At 46.6% G+C, this 18,815-nt stretch overlaps 1 protein-coding gene across 2 annotated transcripts in view; it reads right to left on the bottom strand.

Annotated features, from left to right (window-relative positions):
* Positions 1-18,815, bottom strand: part of LOC148543426 (histo-blood group ABO system transferase-like) — an 89,893-nt gene that overhangs the window by 5,008 nt on the left and 66,070 nt on the right. The window contains exons 4-5 of one of the 2 annotated variants that reach the window (XM_088452575.1): positions 5,933-5,968; positions 162-288 (exon numbers count right to left, since the gene is read on the bottom strand). In XM_088452575.1, the coding sequence (XP_088308701.1) occupies positions 162-238 (77 nt within the window). In that variant the 5' untranslated portion in view covers positions 239-288; positions 5,933-5,968. The remainder of the gene's footprint in view (positions 1-161; positions 289-5,932; positions 5,969-18,815) is intronic. The other variant, XM_088453104.1, reaches the window with a different exon arrangement.

The raw sequence follows: 18,815 nt of genomic DNA, 5'->3' as shown, positions 1-18,815 counted from the left end.
CTGGGTGTGAATTTGCTGGAGCCTGACCTATTCCCCTATTTGCTATATTGTGGTACCCAAAAGTGGATATCCTCTAAAGAAAAAAGAGGGGAGGAAATCGATGTATAAAATAATATTGTAAGATTTTGACTTTTTTACCTGTCAATACCCCTATAACTTACTTTTTAATAGCGAACACAGTTAGACCAACACGGACATTGATCTGATGGAATTGCGCATTCTCTGTTAAATGTTCCATGCCAAACAATAGGCGCAAGCCATGGAGTTACCGTAAGTACATCTGTTCTCCTGAGAAAAAGAATCAAAATGTCAGTTCAGATACAGTAGGTTTAATGTACTGTTCATCCTATTTACTGATCTAATTCTGCTTCCTACTTTCTTTACCTATTATTATTTGGAAAGTAGGAATAACACCAAAATATCCAATTATGAATTACTTTAACTCATACATGCCTACCCTCCCGTAAGTCGCAGGAGGCTCACGATGTTTTGGGTAAACCCCTGCACCCCCTGGAAGGGTAGGCACTTCTCCCAAATTTTGCCCACTTCCTAGTTAAGGGGGGCTTGACCTAATGATGCAATTCTATATTAATCGTACCATTTGGCCAGGGCCCCTTTTATAAATATGTGCCGTTCGGGGCAAATTGTTGAGGGGGTGGGCTTAATGAGGTGACCCGTCCGCCCCAAACACCTCCCACCTGCTTCTCCTCCCCTGGCTTCTCCCGGTGAGGAAAAGGCAAATGTCGGCAAGTATGCTTTAACCCTTGGTGGAGACAACCAAGTGATACAACTTTACCGTGATAAGATGGCCGCTAGAGGTCCTGTTGTCGGGAAGTTATAGACACACCCAGTGCTCAGATGAATAGGAGCTCTTATATACATCAGCCCCCTATATCTGCATATACAGTATCTGGTTTCATGGATAAACATATAATGTAGGGAGCCAATACTTCAGCAGCTGCGGAGGATGTATCTATTGCTCTGAGTGAAGGGATTGAATGGATATTTAGTGTGTTTGCTATTTGTGTGTGTGTTAGGAATTATTGTCTACAGTAGCTTGACTTAAACACTCTCCCGTGGAAAACTGCTATATGAAGGGAGAAAAGAAACGTTCTAGTAAAGTTCTAGACTTACACCTACAGTAAGGGACTGGATTTGTGCATAGCCTAGACAACACTTCCCTATTCAACCTATGCTACTTAAAACAGTTTTTGACATTTCTTGTGTTCTCCACCATGGTTTATGAAAGACCTTTCCACTTCCAAATAAATACAGTATTCTGTACAAATACTTACACCATTTGTCACTCCCGCTTAGAAATCTCACCATTTACCGTTACCTCCTCCACCGCCATGTACTGCCTAATTCAGCTACCCTGTCCAATCCCTCTCATACTATGGGCCCGATTCATTAGTGATCGCTATTGCGATTGCAGTTACGCACGCAGGTCTATTGTGAAAATATGGTAATGACTGCAATCGCAAAGCTACTATAGAGACGCCCATTACCGCTATCTCACATCCGTAATACATTGCAATCCTGTGTATACATCGGGAACATGGCGTAACTTCGGCTCCTCACGCACAATTACAACAGATCTAACCTTACTCAGAAATTGCTAACCTCATTGCACACAGTCAGTACATAAGCTGCGTATGCCGTTGCAGTGGCTAATTCATGCACACCCCCGTAACGATGTTCAAAATGGACAGGCACGCCTGCGTTTCGCTCACCATCCCCTGTCACCACCCCCAAACACTCACTTCCTGTCACTCTGTGATGGGTCTGCATGGGCTCTGCGATGCATACACAGTACGCAACAATGGCCCATCTGCGTGCGTAAATCGTAATATTGATCCTTAATGAATCAGAACCTATATGCCTTCCACATACCTCCCAACATTTGTCTTATCTGAATCGGGACTTCTGCAGCCAGAGGTGCACGCGTCCAAAAAGTGGGCATGACCTGCTAGTAAAGAGGCGTGGCCTGATGACACCCCACTTTACATCATTAAGGGGCGTGCCCAGCATCTCTGTGATGCTGGGCTGCCACGGACTTCACCCCCCCTGCACTGAGAATAGATGCTGTGCGCATGTGCACTGCATCTATTCTCTCTCTGATTACCTGCTGCTTTGCTATGCAGAGCAGCATTGTTTTCTCACCCCAACTTTCCCCCCACCGCAGGACACTGCAGCCCGCGGGTTGGTCAGCAGGACAGTCCCAGAAAAACGGGGCTGTCCCGCTGAATGCAGGACAGTTGGGAGGTATGCCTTCCATCTAACCACTCCTCCGTACTCTCATTACTCCGCCATACTCCTGCTTACGTTCTCATCTTTACCCTTCCCTTCATTACTTACCCCACTACTCCATTGCTTGCCTGCCGGCACATTCTCTGCACCATCCTCACTTCCTAGCCTGTACAACGACATCTCCCCCAACATCAATATTTAATGCAGTCCCCTGTTGCACACACACAGGGCCTGATTCAGAGCCGGACGCTCTGACCAGAGCGCTCACTCTGAATCAGGGCCAGGGGCGGATTGGCATGTATTTTTTGCGGGAACAATCCCGGTGGGCCGCATGGTTGTGGGGCCGCTTTTCTGTGAGGCCCCGCCCCCTTATTTATGTCACCCGCGTTGCGCTTTCACAAGCACCCGGCTGCCTGTCAGCTTTATCTGGCGGCCCCTGCCTAAGGCCTAGCCTCTCTCTCTCGCAAGAAGAGAGGCCAGCGCGGCAGCCTAAACCCCACCCAACATACTGTCGGCGTCACACGCCGCGGAGGATTCAATAGAGGAAGGTGGCGTGGACCCGCGGCCAGCGGCGGGACATCAAGGGAGGTAAGCTGCGGCGGAAGTGGGGGGCTGCGCAGGCAATCTGTTAGCCTGATCGTCTCCTCTCCACTCTTTCCTCCCCAGGCTGTGAAGTGTCAAGTTTAATTTCACAGCCTGGGGAGAGGGCAGAGTGGAGAGGAGACAGTCTGGCTAGCTGCAGCAGTGGCCAGGGGCGGGCAATGGGGCTGCGGGTGACAGCGGCCTCAGCACCGGTGGATCCAAGGGAGGGGGGGCGATAAGGGCGACCACCCGCCGGCCCAATTGCCAAAAGTCCCGCCCACTTATTGTGTGCTGCTGCCTGTCAGCAGCTACCTGGGGACACTGTATAAAGGGGTCTACTACCTGGGGGCACTGTATAAAGGGGGCTGCTACCTGGGGGCACTGTATAAAGGGGGCTGCTACCTGGGGGCACTGTATAAAGGGGTCTACTACCTGGGGGCACTGTATAAAGGGGGCTGCTACCTGGGGGCACTGTATAAAGGGGTCTCCTACCTGGGGGTACTGTATAAAGGGGTCTCCTACTTGGGGGCACTGTATAAAGGGGTCTCCTACCTGGGGGCACTGTATAAAGGGGGCTACTACCTGGGGGCCCTGTATAAAGGGTCTGCCACCTGGGAGCACTGTATAAAGGTGGCTGCCACCTGGGAGCACTGTATAAAGGGGGCTGCTACCCGGGGGCACTGTATAAAGGGGGCTGCTACCTGAAGCACTATGTCCCCGTGATCGATCAGCTGCAGTGCTGGATCTAGGTGCCGTGCTCAGCTGATCCAATCAGAGGTTGGCTAGTACGTGAGAATGTCTCACCCGTCTCGCAGTGAGGTAACGGGGTGCTCATACTGCTCCCTGCCTTTCTCACACTGCTCCCTGTCTGTATCACACTGCTCCCTGTCTGTATCACACTGCTCCCTGTCTGTATCACACTGCTCCCTGTCTCCCTCTCTTTCGCACTGCTCCCTGTCTCTCTCTCGCACCTCTCCCTGTCTCCCTCTCTTTCGCACTGCTCCCTGTCTCTCTCTCGCACTGCTCCCTGTCTCCCTCTCTTTCGCACTGCTCCCTGTCTCTCTCTCGCACTGCTCCCTGTCTCCCTCTCTCTCGCACTGCTCAGTCTCCCTCTCTCTCGCACTGCTCCCTGTCTCCCTCTCTCTCGCACTGCTGCCTGTCTCTCTCTCGCACTGCTCCCTGTCTCCCTCTCTTTCGCACTGCTCCCTGTCTTTCTCGCACTGCTCCCTGTCTCTCTCTCTCGCACTGCTCCGTCTTTCTCCATACTCACCTTCCAGTCCTCCAGCATCTCATGGTACCCATCTCTTCCTTTATTGAATATTGACTTTATAGCCACTACATGATGATGACATGATGGCTTTTTTCCTACACAAACAGGTGTCTTCCAGACCATATGATCTCCTGCATGAGCAGTGAATACCGACTCAAGACGCTGCCTGTCCAGAAAGGATCAATTTCTTCAGAGGCTCCCCATTGCAGAGCAATCATATAGGTATGAAAATACTCATTCACAATGCATGCTTGCTTGGAAGCATATAGCCACGCCCCTTGCCACAAAACCACGCCCCCTTTTTGGGCGCGCGCATATAGGGCCACTTTCGGGGAATTTTCCAGGGCCACTTTAAGTTCCCAATCCGCCCATGATCAGGGCCCTCCTACCTGAAAATGGAGCGGCCTCTTGCGAGCGTCCATGATGATGGTCGCGATGGTCAAGACCATCGCGACCATCGGACTTGCGACGAGACCCTGCGGTAGGGTCTCGCTGCCGCAAGCCCAGGGGTGATTTTGGCTCTATAAGAGCCCAAATCACTCCCACTGACATCACTAGTGATGTCAGTGGACCCGGACCCAGACGGTAGGCGTTCCCATGGGAACGCCTCCGTCTGGCAACCACGCCCCCGGCACACCCACTAAAGGGGGCGTGCTGTCAGTTACCATCGACAGCACGCCCCCTTTAGTGCGAGACCCATAACGACGGCTTGGCCGTCGTTATTCGGGTCTCGCGCATGCGCGATACGGAGCTCCCTCCGTCGTGCGCATGCGCATTTGGGTACCATCGACCCGCTTGCGAGCGTCCTGCACTCGTGAGCGGGTCTGAATGAGACCCACAGTGTATAAATTACCACCCTCCATTCTCCCCTGACCCCCCCTCTACTTCTCCTCATTAGAGGTCCATGTACCATTGGTCTTTTGTCATTACCCCTTGCACAAATACTGCTCTGGTGGTACCAACCAATCACGGCCTAAAGTAATTTTTCAAACACAGCCTGTAAAGTGACAGTTAGGAGCTGATTGGTTGGTACTTAATCTCTCTCCAGGGCTTAGTACATCTCTACATTAGTGAGCATCCACACATAAAGACTTGCTAAGCATAGTACGCAAAATGCGTCCAACTCTAAATGAGGGCACAGGGACCGAAAGCATTCCAATATCTCTCCTCATAATTAATATTTCTCCTAAATAACACACAATTGCTGAAAATAAACACTAATATTATATAAGGATGGCACTCAGGTAAACAAATGGCAATATAATCTCCTTTAATGTAAGGTCGACGTTTCAATGATCACAGCCTTTTCTTTAGGACACCCTGAGCCTTGAAACGTCGACCTTACATTAAAGGGGATAATATTGCCATCTGTTCACTGGTTTCCTGAGTGCCATCCTTTGTGTGGAAGTATGCTAGTATATTGGATGTACACCAGGAAACGGAGAGCGGATATATCTAGATTTAGTGAGTGTCAACTGTCTGGACATACATACATACATATATATATACACACACACACACATATATATTTATATATATATATATACATATATATACATATATATATATTATATATATATATATATATAAATATATATATATGTATAGTTTGTTTTTGTGATGACTTGGGGTAACTAGTTTGGTAGAGTGTCTGTAGAACAGTGTCTAAGGTGCTAAATCAGGATCCAACACAGCTTTTAGGTAAATAGTAAATGAAAATGGTGCTTTACTTCCAGCATGAAATGGTGCAACACAAAAGAACAAAAAATAAATGTCTAGCCCCCATTTAGGGCACTGTCTCACTTCTTAGACCCTGAGACACATACTTACGGTGGCTTGAGGGCGTCAGGTTTGTCATATTGCATTCTGAAAAATATCAGAAGGAAAATGTTATTAGTAATGTTAGATAACTATTCGCTAGACAGACAAAGGGGTAGGTGCACTTCTAAAACAGACAAGTGGTGGTGCTGCCATAATAACCAATCAGATTGGGTCTATAATTTTCTAGAATGCAATCAAGAAATGATAGACAAAATCTGATTGGTTGCTATGAGCAACACCAACACGTCTGTTTTAGAAGCTTTACCCCTAAAGTCTACCCCTAAATTGGGTTTAAATTAGGGGTGAGCGGGTTCGGATTTCTGATCCGAGTCCGATCCGAGTCAGGCTCGACTTTTCCCGCCTGACTCGGATCTGAAATCGAGGCAAAACGTCATCATCCCGCCTTCCGAGTCTCGCGGGTTTTGGATCCTATATAAGGTACCCGCGTCGGCGCCATTTTCTCACTCGGCTGTGGACAGTGAAGAGGGAGGGTGGGAGTTAGGGCTGTGTAGTGTAGTGTAGTGTAGTGCTGCTGTTGTCCACTACTTCAAAGTCCATAGGGGCTGGCTGTGTTGTGCTGTGCTGCTGTTGTTAATAGGGGCTGTGTCCACTACTTCAAAGTCCATAGGGGCTGGCTGGACTGTGTTGTGCAGTCAGTTCTCCATAGGGGCTGTGTCCACTCCAAAGTCCTGTGCAGTGTCCCAGTCCTAAAGGAGTGCTGTAGTGTTGTCCAGGGGGTGCTCTGTCCATCAGGGGTGCTCCCCCCAAGTGCTAAAAAAATAATATATTTTCTGTGTTTGTGAATTGTGTGCGCAGTAGCCGCACGTGCATCAACAAAGTAGTGCCAAGCGTGCGCCTGTGTCATAAGTAAAGGGCCGGCTGGCTTGACCGTTAAAGGGTGCTGTAACCCCCGAAAGTACACTCCAGTCCAAACCAAAAAAAAATTATTTTCTGTGTTTGTGAATTGTGTGCGCAGTAGCCGCACGTGCATCAACAAAGTAGTGCCAAGCGTGCGCCTGTGTCATAAGTAAAGGGCCGGCTGGCTTGACCGTTAAGGGTGCTGTAACCCCCGAAAGGACACTCCAGTCCAAACCAAAAAAAAAAATTATTTTCTGTGTTTGTGAATTGTGTGCGCAGTAGCCGCACGTGCATCAACAAAGTAGTGCCAAGCGTGCGCCTGTGTCATAAGTAAAGGGCCGGCTGGCTTGACCGTTAAGGGTGCTGTAACCCCCGAAAGTACACTCCAGTCCAAACCAAAAAAAAAATTATTTTCTGTGTTTGTGAATTGTGTGCGCAGTAGCCGCATGTGCATCAACAAAGTAGTGTCAAGCGTGCGCCTGTGTCATAAGTAAAGGGCCGGCTGGCTTGACCGTTAAAGGGTGCTGTAACCCCCAAAGTACACTCCAGTCCAAACCAAAAAAATAATAATTTTCTGTGTTTGTGAATTGTGTGCGCAGTAGCCGCACGTGCATCAACAAAGTAGTGCCAAGCGTGCGCCTGTGTCATAAGTAAAGGGCCGACTGGCTTGACCGTTAAGGGTGCTGTAGCCCCCGAAGTACACTCCAGTCCAAACCAAAAAAAAAATTATTTTCTGTGTTTGTGAATTGTGTGCGCAGTAGCCGCACGTGCATCAACAAAGTAGTGCCAAGCGTGCGCCTGTGTCATAAGTAAAGGGCCGGCTGGCTTGACCGTTAAGGGTGCTGTAACCCCCGAAAGTACACTCCAGTCCAAACCAAAAAAAAAATTATTTTCTGTGTTTGTGAATTGTGTGCGCAGTAGCCGCACGTGCATCAACAAAGTAGTGCCAAGCGTGCGCCTGTGTCATAAGTAAAGGGCCGGCTGGCTTGACCGTTAAAGGGTGCTGTAACCCCCAAAGTACACTCCAGTCCAAACCAAAAAAAAAATTATTTTCTGTGTTTGTGAATTGTGTGCGCAGTAGCCGCATGTGCATCAACAAAGTAGTGCCAAGCGTGCGCCTGTGTCATAAGTAAAGGGCCGGCTGGCTTGACCGTCAAAGGGTGCTGTAACCCCCAAAGTACACTCCAGTCCAAACCAAAAAAAAAATAATTTTCTGTGTTTGTGAATTGTGTGCGCAGTAGCCGCACGTGCATCAACAAAGTAGTGCCAAGCGTGCGCCTGTGTCATAAGTAAAGGGCCGACTGGCTTGACCGTTAAGGGTGCTGTAACCCCCGAAAGTACACTCCAGTCCAAACCAAAAAAAAAATTATTTTCTGTGTTTGTGAATTGTGTGCGCAGTAGCCGCACGTGCATCAACAAAGTAGTGCCAAGCGTGCGCCTGTGTCATAAGTAAAGGGCCGGCTGGCTTGACCGTTAAGGGTGCTGTAACCCCCGAAAGTACACTCCAGTCCAAACCAAAAAAAAAATTATTTTCTGTGTTTGTGAATTGTGTGCGCAGTAGCCGCACGTGCATCAACAAAGTAGTGCCAAGCGTGCGCCTGTGTCATAAGTAAAGGGCCGGCTGGCTTGACCGTTAAAGGGTGCTGTAACCCCCAAAGTACACTCCAGTCCAAACCAAAAATAAAATTATTTTCTGTGTTTGTGAATTGTGTGCGCAGTAGCCGCACGTGCATCAACAAAGTAGTGCCAAGCGTGCGCCTGTGTCATAAGTAAAGGGCCGGCTGGCTTGACCGTTAAAGGGTGCTGTAACCCCCAAAGTACACTCCAGTCCAAACCAAAAAAAAAAATATTTTCTGTGTTTGTGAATTGTGTGCGCAGTAGCCGCACGTGCATCAACAAAGTAGTGCCAAGCGTGCGCCTGTGTCATAAGTAAAGGGCCGGCTGGCTTGACCGTTAAAGGGTGCTGTAACCCCCAAAGTACACTCCAGTCCAAACCAAAAAAAAAATTATTTTCTGTGTTTGTGAATTGTGTGCGCAGTAGCCGCACGTGCATCAACAAAGTAGTGCCAAGCGTGCGCCTGTGTCATAAGTAAAGGGCCGGCTGGCTTGACCGTTAAGGGTGCTGTAACCCCCGAAAGTACACTCCAGTCCAAACCAAAAAAAAAATTATTTTCTGTGTTTGTGAATTGTGTGCGCAGTAGCCGCACGTGCATCAACAAAGTAGTGCCAAGCGTGCGCCTGTGTCATAAGTAAAGGGCCGGCTGGCTTGACCGTTAAAGGGTGCTGTAACCCCCAAAGTACACTCCAGTCCAAACCAAAAATAAAATTATTTTCTGTGTTTGTGAATTGTGTGCGCAGTAGCCGCACGTGCATCAACAAAGTAGTGCCAAGCGTGCGCCTGTGTCATAAGTAAAGGGCCGGCTGGCTTGACCGTTAAAGGGTGCTGTAACCCCCAAAGTACACTCCAGTCCAAACCAAAAAAAAAAATATTTTCTGTGTTTGTGAATTGTGTGCGCAGTAGCCGCACGTGCATCAACAAAGTAGTGCCAAGCGTGCGCCTGTGTCATAAGTAAAGGGCCGGCTGGCTTGACCGTTAAAGGGTGCTGTAACCCCCAAAGTACACTCCAGTCCAAACCAAAAAAAAAATTATTTTCTGTGTTTGTGAATTGTGTGCGCAGTAGCCGCACGTGCATCAACAAAGTAGTGCCAAGCGTGCGCCTGTGTCATAAGTAAAGGGCCGGCTGGCTAGACCGTTAAAGGGTGCTGTAACCCCCGAAAGTACTCTCCAGTCCAAACCAAAAAAAAAATTATTTTCTGTGTTTGTGAATTGTGTGCGCAGTAGCCGCACGTGCATCAACAAAGTAGTGCCAAGCGTGCGCCTGTGTCATAAGTAAAGGGCCGGCAGGCTTGACCGTTAAAGGGTTCTGTAACCCCCAAAGTACACTCCAGTCCAAACCAAAAAAAAAATTATTTTCTGTGTTTGTGAATTGTGTGCGCAGTAGCCGCATGTGCATCAACAAAGTAGTGCCAAGCGTGCGCCTGTGTCATAAGTAAAGGGCCGGCTGGCTTGACCGTTAAAGGGTGCTGTAACCCCCAAAGTACACTCCAGTCCAAACCAAAAAAAAAAATATTTTCTGTGTTTGTGAATTGTGTGCGCAGTAGCCGCACGTGCATCAACAAAGTAGTGCCAAGCGTGCGCCTGTGTCATAAGTAAAGGGCCGGCTGGCTAGACCGTTAAAGGGTGCTGTAACCCCCGAAAGTACTCTCCAGTCCAAACCAAAAAAAAAAATATTTTCTGTGTTTGTGAATTGTGTGCGCAGTAGCCGCACGTGCATCAACAAAGTAGTGCCAAGCGTGCGCCTGTGTCATAAGTAAAGGGCCGGCAGGCTTGACCGTTAAAGGGTTCTGTAACCCACAAAGTACACTCCAATCCAAAAAAATATAAATTTTCTGTGTTTGTGACTTGTGTGCACTGTGGCTGCACGTGCATCAACAAAGGAGCAGCGCCAAGCGTGCGCCTGTGTCCCATAAGTAAAGAGCTGGCTGGCTCATTTCTTAAAGGGTGGTGTAACCCACAAAGTGCACTACTCTCCAGCAAAAATAAAAAATATTTTCTGTGTTTGTGTGCGCTTTAGCCGCACGTATATATATCAATATAACATAAATGGAGGACCAAACTTTCTCCGATAAAAATAAAATAGGGAAAGATCAAGAACCACTTCCTCCTAGTGCTGTTGCTGCTGCTGGGAGTTGTTCATCATCCCAGAGAGGAAGTAGGAACATCACTACTTTTACTAAACAATTGACCCTCCAACAGTCCCTAGCGATGAGGATGAAGTACGACAGCAGTCATCCTGAAGCAAAACGTATAACTGAGGCCTTGACTGCTATGTTGGTGTTAGACGTGCGTCCGGTATCCGACATTAGTGCAGTGGGATTTAGACAATTGATGGAGGTAGTGTGTCCTCGGTTCCAAATCCCGTCTAGATTCCACCTGCATCCTCAAAGCAGCAGCGACAAGCGTGCGTCTGTCTGTTAAAGGGTGGTGACACCCTCAAAGTGTGCTACACAAACAATTAAAATATTGTTCTTTTTTTTCGGTCTTTGTGAAATGTGTGGGCTGTAGCCGCACCTGCATCCTTAAAGCAGCAGCGACAAGCGTGCGTCTGTCTGTTAAAGGGTGGTGACACCCTCAAAGTGTGCTACACAAACAATTAAAATATTGTTCTTTTTTTTTTGGTCTTTGTGAAATGTGTGGGCTGTAGCCGCACCTGCATCCTTAAAGCAGCAGCGACAAGCGTGCGTCTGTCTGTTAAAGGGTGGTGACACCCTCAAAGTGTGCTACACAAACAATAAAAATATTCTTCTTCTTTTTTCTGTCTATGTGAATTGTGTGGGCCGTAGCCGCACCTGCATCCTTAAAGCAGCAGCGACAAGCGTGCGTCTGTCTGTTAAAGGGTGGTGACACCCTCAAAGTGTGCTACACAAACAATAAAAATATTCTTCTTCTTTTTTCTGTCTATGTGAATTGTGTGGGCTGTAGCCGCACCTGCATCCTTAAAGCAGCAGCGACAAGCGTGCGTCTGTCTGTTAAAGGGTGGTGACACCCTCAAAGTGTGCTACACAAACAATAAAAATATTCTTCTTCTTTTTTCTGTCTATGTGAATTGTGTGGGCTGTAGCCGCACCTGCATCCTTAAAGCAGCAGCGACAAGCGTGCGTCTGTCTGTCTGTTAAAGGGTGGTGACACCTCAAAGTGTTCTACACAAACAATTAAAATATTGTTCTTTTTTTTTCGGTCTTTGTGAAATGTGTGGGCTGTAGCCGCACCTGCATCCTTAAAGCAGCAGCGACAAGCGTGCGTCTGTCTGTTAAAGGGTGGTGTAACTCTCAAAGTGCTCCAAAAAATAAAAAACTATTTTTTTAATGTGTTTGTGACTTGTGTGCGATGTAGCCGCACTTGCATCCTCAAAGCAGCAGCGACAAGCTTGCGTTTGTCTGTTAAAGGGTGGTGACACCCTCAAAGTGTGCTACACAAACAATAAAAATATTCTTCTTTTTTGTCTTTGTGAATTGTGTGGGCTGTAGCCGCACCTGCATCCTTAAAGCAGCAGCGACAAGCGTGCGTCTGTCTGTTAAAGGGTGGTGACACCCTCAAAGTGTGCTACACAAACAATTAAAATATTGTTCTTTTTTTTCGGTCTTTGTGAAATGTGTGGGCTGTAGCCGCACCTGCATCCTTAAAGCAGCAGCGACAAGCGTGCGTCTGTCTGTTAAAGGGTGGTGACACCCTCAAAGTGTGCTACACAAACAATAAAAATATTCTTCTTCTTTTTTCTGTCTTTGTGAATTGTGTGGGCTGTAGCCGCACTTGCATCCTCAAAGCAGCGCGACAAGCGTGCGTCTGTCTGTTAAAGGGTGGTGTAACCCTCAAAGTGTGCTCCACAAACAATAAAAATATTCTTTTTTTTTTTCTGTCTTTGTGAATTGTGTGGGCTGTAGCCGCACTTGAATCCTCAAAGCAGCAGCGACAAGCGTGCGTCTGTCTGTTAAAGGATTACATCGGTGACAGCATCCAAGTAGGCATGTCAGACAGTCCGTACCTGTACTGGCAGGAAAAAGAAGCAATTTGGAGGTCCCTGTACAAACTGGCTCTATTTTACCTGAGTTGCCCCCCCTCCAGTGTGTACTCCGAAAGAGTGTTTAGTGCAGCCGGGAACCTTGTCAGCGAAAGGCGTAGGAGGTTGCTTCAACAAAATGTGGAGAAGATGATGTTCATAAAATGAATTATCAACTCTTCCAGGGAGACCAGCCTCCAGAACGTACAGAGGGACCTGTGGTTCCAGCAGGGACGAATTAATACTCTGTGAGGATGAGGATGTACACACTGAAGAGGGTGAGGAATCGGTGGATGAGGAGGATGAGGATGACATCTTGCCTCCGTAGAGCCAGTTTGTGCAGGGACAGATAAATTGCCAGCTTGTTTTGTGGGGGCCCAAACGAACCAATCATTTCAGCCACAGTTGTGTGGCAGACCCTGGCGCTGAAATGATTGGTTTGTTAAAGTGTGCATGTCCTGTTTATACAACATAAGGGTGGGTGGGAGGGCCCAAGGACAATTCCATCTTGCACCTCTTTTTTTTCTTTGCATTATGTACAGTTTGGGGCCTAGTTTTTCAATGCCATCCTGTCTGCCACTGCAGTTTCACGCCTAGATGGGTCACGTGTTTGTGCCGCCCACTCGTGTCGCTTAGCATAGTCATCCAGCTACCTCGGTGCAACCTTTTGGACATAAAAACACTATTGTGAGGTTTGAGGTATTCAGAATAGACTGGAAATGAGTGGAAATTAAGGTTATTGAGGTTAATAATAGCATAGCAGCAGAAAAACCTACAAATTCTGTGATTTTAGCTGTTTTTATGCTTTTTTTCAAAAAAATACAGATCCAAAACACAAAACCCAGAACCCAAAACACGGAAGGGTGGTTTTGGCAAAACCAATCCAGATCCAAAACACGAAGAAAGATCCAGATCCAAAACCAAAACACAAAACACGAAAAGTGGCCGGTGCACACCCCTAGTTTAAATGCACTCACACCCCTCTACCCTCCATAAGATTTTTACATTAATTCCTGCTAAATTTAGGACCACCTCCAATATCTGCTGCCTCCCACCCTTATTAGACTATTTCCCCCCACAACCACAATCTTATGTCTCACATGTATACAGAGCCATTCGCATTATCATGGCGGCCTCACATCCTGCACAGAATGTAATGGAATAAATTTTGCCCATCTCTGAGCTCGTCTGCGAGGCGGCCGCCATCATAAAGCAGGAAAACACACATTTGTGGCTGAAGCAGCATTGAATGTAATTCTGTTCATGTTGCGTGTTACCGTTCAGCGCATACTACATGACCGAGTGTAACTACTGCAGTGCAGGTTCCTACGCAAATCATTTGCATCTTTACTTGAGACCATACGGGTGTATTAGTGCTTTTTACACATAGGCAATGTCTGCTGTGGGCGCGTTGCCGGAATTGCTGGCTATACAGAGCTGGGCATACGCATAAATCTCAGACGTATCTTTTGCAACAAGGATAGGGCTGCTGCAAGTGCCCACGGATGGTTGGTATAAAACCAAGTGTACAGAAAAGGGGCAGCCTGGCCGCAGAGGTACCACTCTGCATGAGGGCGAATATTCGATTTTAGTTCCACACACGCAAAGTGCGATCAGTTACCTCCAACTTGTTTGCAATCCGGCATCAGCCCCTCTGTGTTGCGTCTCTGCATTTTTTACCCATTTTATTTAATTAATCACATTGATTTGTCCAAAATATAGTTCAATAACAAACAGATTAATAGGGAAGTATCACACTTTGTTATCCCCTTTATTTGGAGCCGAGGTTTTGTTGACGGAATGATTCGCCATTTGGGAGACATCTGGTTCTAGAGCTATGACCATTAACTGAAAGAAGTGGCATGCCCCGGCTCCTTGCATGCCAGTAGATCAGCTCCACTGCCCAGCCAGGCTTTCAAATGGCCAGAGAGGCCCATCTGGCCATCGGCCCTTCTGGAAATTGACAGGTGCCAGATGGCCAGTCGGGCCCTGCAGGCAAGATCGGCAAAACTTCGCTTTTTGCATCTTGTTAAATACCATCTCCATAGAACACTATATGGACAGCTGCTGCGAGGGCTGGTGGACGGTTTCTTTATTGGTACATTTAAGGGATACTTAATTCTGACCTTACATATGCGAAAACAGCAGCTAACACCTATTTATAAAGGCAGAATTGATTCATAAATAGCCTAAAACTCTTCATGGACAGAAGTTGCATCAGTGATCCCGGCAGGCTATAAAAAAAGGAAAGAAAACTAACAAAAATACTATAAAGGATAGCATAATAATAAACCTATGGCTATACATATATTGTAAAGATACTGTCTTGTTGACAGTTTTTCTCACAGTACTGTAGAGCTTGCCGATGGATAATCCGATGCAGAAACTATTCATAAAGCATGGGACCCTCGAACATGACCCCACCCACCAGGTTCAAAATGCTCTGGCTCTGGACTTCCCACTTCAACATGATTGCAGTCACCTGTGTTGAAACACATTTCTCATCCAATAATTCATCCAACATAGGTGACTGCAATCATAACCTAGGTGGGAAATCCAGGAGCAGAGCATTTTGTACTCAGTGGGCCATGATGTGGGGAGGGGTGTGTGGGGGGAGGAGGGGGTCTGACATGATGTCAAATTTATTATTAAATGTCCATCCAGATCACTACACAGGATTATCTGCTTAAAACGTTCAGGATCAGCAGAAGCAAAGTAAACAAAATACAGATGCAAAAGGTTTTCAAGAAATATATATTGATAGCCCCAAAGAGAAACTAAGATGGGTTCTTCAGAGGTCATACTGGCCATCTTGCTTAAGGGAATGTTTAGTTAAAAGTAGTGGCCTCTAGTGGCTGGAGGTAGAACTGCCAAAGACTATTTCTAGCATTTTTTCCTAGAAGAATAAGCTAATAAAGGGGTGGGAGGGGTAATGATCTTTAGGAATTCCATGTAGATGAAAAGGTTTATAAAAAGTTTAAAAAAAGCTTATAGGTATGACGCAAATGTTGTTCTCTAACCTCTGAAGCCTTACATTCTGGAATAAATTTACAACCGGTCTTCTAGAGCTAGTATTGTGTCTACAGACGAAATACAGAGGCAATACATTAAATATTACATCCCTACATACAGTGGCAGGCGCATTACACAGATACAAATTTCATGTTAGTACATCTATCTGGCCAGAGAAATTAATTATCATTTTTAAAATGACAGGTACAGATGGGTCATAGTCACTGAACCTAGATGATAGCAGCAGCTGCAACCAAAAGTATTAAGTGTGAGGACACCTGCTCACACAAAGTAGTGATATATAATATAATAGATATTACCTTTGAAATTTAATTTCTTCTGTTAAATCTTCATTTGAGATTCTGTGTAGAAGCAATTATGGGATTATCAATACTGCTATAGTTATACTGTGTATATCGTTGAAACTGACATTAGGCGGCACTATGATGTACCGACTAAAGACTTGTTGAAAAAAGAAAGTTTAAAAACATAAATACTTTTTTTTTTTTTTTAAATAAAAATAAAACTATTCCTAAACAGAGGGTTTTTTTTTACTGGATTATCATACTACTATGCTTGTAAAATAGGATCATGCTATGGCTATAACACAGGAAGAACGATCTTATATTTTATTTTAATACATGATTGTTTTATCCCTTTAAGTACATATTTTAGGTTATGTTATTATCATTTGATCAGAAATGCCATTATTTAGTTCTGGCTCTTGGGCGGGTAGTAGAAGGTTTTCAGCCTCTCTGTTATTACCAGGTCCGACTTCAAACAGGGGCAGCATTTGGAAGCTGATGATGACCACCAGCGTATGTTAAAGCAAATTACACAAATAACTAAGCGATAGTAATGTTTTGTGTATATCTTTGGTATGAAATCCCGGGTGTCGGGATGTCGCTGTTCAGAACACCGACAGCGGCATCCGGACAGCCAGAATCAGGGCTGGTTCTAGACATTGTGGAGCATAGGGCGGAAGTTCCTAGTTACCATTCGGGATGCTGGTGCCGGGATCCCGACCTGTCGGGATTTCGGCGCCGGTATTTAGACCGTCAACATTCCGCATCCCGTGTATCTTTTTTGCTACCTTTCAGCCACTTTAATTTACATTTTTTATTATTATAGGTTTGATTTTAAAGGCACATTTTTTTTAAGTACGTCTGTACTTTGATTGGTCAGAGCAGATATAGAAACTTCATAAGGCTAATATACATGCACCCTACTTCTGACTGAACTGCCTAGTGAAACGCGTCAGGTTATGATGCATTTAAGGATACATTACTCTTGTATTGAAAAGTTGCAATGAATTTTGGTTATCACTCAGATATGTGAGAGTCTTTTCCATGTTTAACGAGACTGTTATTATTATTATTATTATTATCATCAGTTATTTATATAGCGCACACATATTCCGCAGCGCTTTACAGAGAATATTTGGCCATTCACATCAGTCCCTGCCCCAGTGGAGCTTACAATCTATATTCCCTACCACATGCTCATACACATAAACACTAATTAATTTATGTTTGGAGCCAAATAACCTACCAGTATATTTTGGAGTGTGGGAGGAAACCATAGTACCCGGAGGAAACCCACGCAAGAACAGGGAGAATATACAAACTCCACACAGTTAGGCAGTTGCAGCTCCTCTGTGTCCTGAATCACGCCTTGTATACGGATATTGAAGTGGTACCTGGCCAAGAAGTAAAATCTCCCTTGGTCCCTCGCTAAACTTCAAAGTAGTTCCAGCTACTTAGATAACATGGCTGCTCGTGACTTGGCTGCAAACATGCTCTCACTGCATGCACAAAACTTAGGGCCTGATTCAGACCCAGAGCGCTCGCAAGCGGGTCAATGTTGGCCCAGTGCGCATGCACACAACGGAGCTGGCTCCGTCGTGCGCATGCGCGAGGCCCGGATAGCGACGGGCAAGCCGTCACTCCGGGTCTCGTACCAAAGGGGGCGTGCTGTCGATGGTGAGTGACAGCATGCCCCCTTTGGCGGGCGCGGCCAAGGGCATGGCTGCCCAGATGGAGGCATTCCCATGGGAACGCCTACCATCTGGGACCAGCCCCACTGACATCACAAGTGATGTCAGTGGGAGTGCTCTCGGCTCTGATAGAGCTGAAAGCACTCCAGGGCTTGCGGCAATGAGACCCTACCACAAGGGTCCCTTCGCAAGTCCGATGGTCGCGATGGTCTTGACCATCACGACCATCTTCCTGGCCGCTCGCTATAGCTGTGGGTGGTCACCCACAGCTATACGAGTGGCCAGGAGGCCGCTCTAAAAATTAAGAAGGACGGCCCTGATTCAGAGTGAGCGCTCTGTCAGAGCGTCCGGCTCTGAATCAGGGTCTTAATGTGGATATTCACCAGTATACCAAGTACTGTGCATCTATGCTCTGCACGTTGTCTCTCTTTTTGCATATTCAAATAGTCACCATCTTTACCAGGTACTCACTTGTGCCTACACTTCCTCACTACACCTAGCCTAGGTGCAAACACCCCTTCACCAGCCAGTTACACCCATTTAGTTACATGTGGAAAAGCTTGGCTACAAGTACATGTACTGCTAAACATCTGCCCGTGTGTAAATACTAGGGTGTACAGGGGCATATCTATAATGGGTGCAGGGTGTGCGGGGAACACGGGCCCCTGGGTCCAGGGGGGCCCTGCACCCATAATATTACTTACCTCTCCGAAGTCCCACGTCAGCGCGGGGGTCCGGCGCTGTAAAACTGGAAAATGGCCACGGCGGCTATTTTTCCGTCGTTTGCGCATGCGCAGTACAGGGACCTGTGCATACACTATAGACTCTGGGAACACTCTAGTGCCCAGAGTCTATAACTCCGGCGCTGTCCACGCACAGCTCAGTGTGCTGCCGACCGCCGGGTGGAGAGGAGGGGGCCCGTGTCGGAAACTGCACACATGCCCCCTCCTCTCTAGAAACGCCCCTGAGGGTGTATAAACTTTTATTTGGCTTATTGTTATTCCATATTGTTATTCCATGTCGAATGATGACATGTTAATGATTAAAGGTATTTCAACAATATTGAAACAACAGCGCCATCTAGTGTATCAATGTCATAACTGTATAGTTGTATTTCGTGCAACTGAACACCCTCTCGCTGCGAGTAATCTGTATCCTGCGATTGGTGACCTGAACCAGCTAAGCACTATGTTCTGTTCTTAGATGTTCTTTTTATTAAATGTGACTTTTTATTATACTTCTCATTGGTACCTATGTTCCCTTGTTTACACCATAAATCTATATGAGTGACAGTGTGGATGTCAGGATGAAACCAAGAGTCCATTGGTACGAGCACATGTACTATATTACCTTTTATGGTTAGGGGTATTTATTGTTGTAAAAGGTACATATATTGGAGAATTTGCAC

Source organism: Taudactylus pleione, unplaced genomic scaffold (genome assembly GCF_031769625.1).
Source record: "Taudactylus pleione unplaced genomic scaffold, aTauple2 ptg000003l, whole genome shotgun sequence".
Taxonomy (NCBI): Eukaryota; Metazoa; Chordata; class Amphibia; order Anura; family Myobatrachidae; genus Taudactylus; species Taudactylus pleione.
This window is presented reverse-complemented; position numbering and strand designations above follow the sequence as displayed.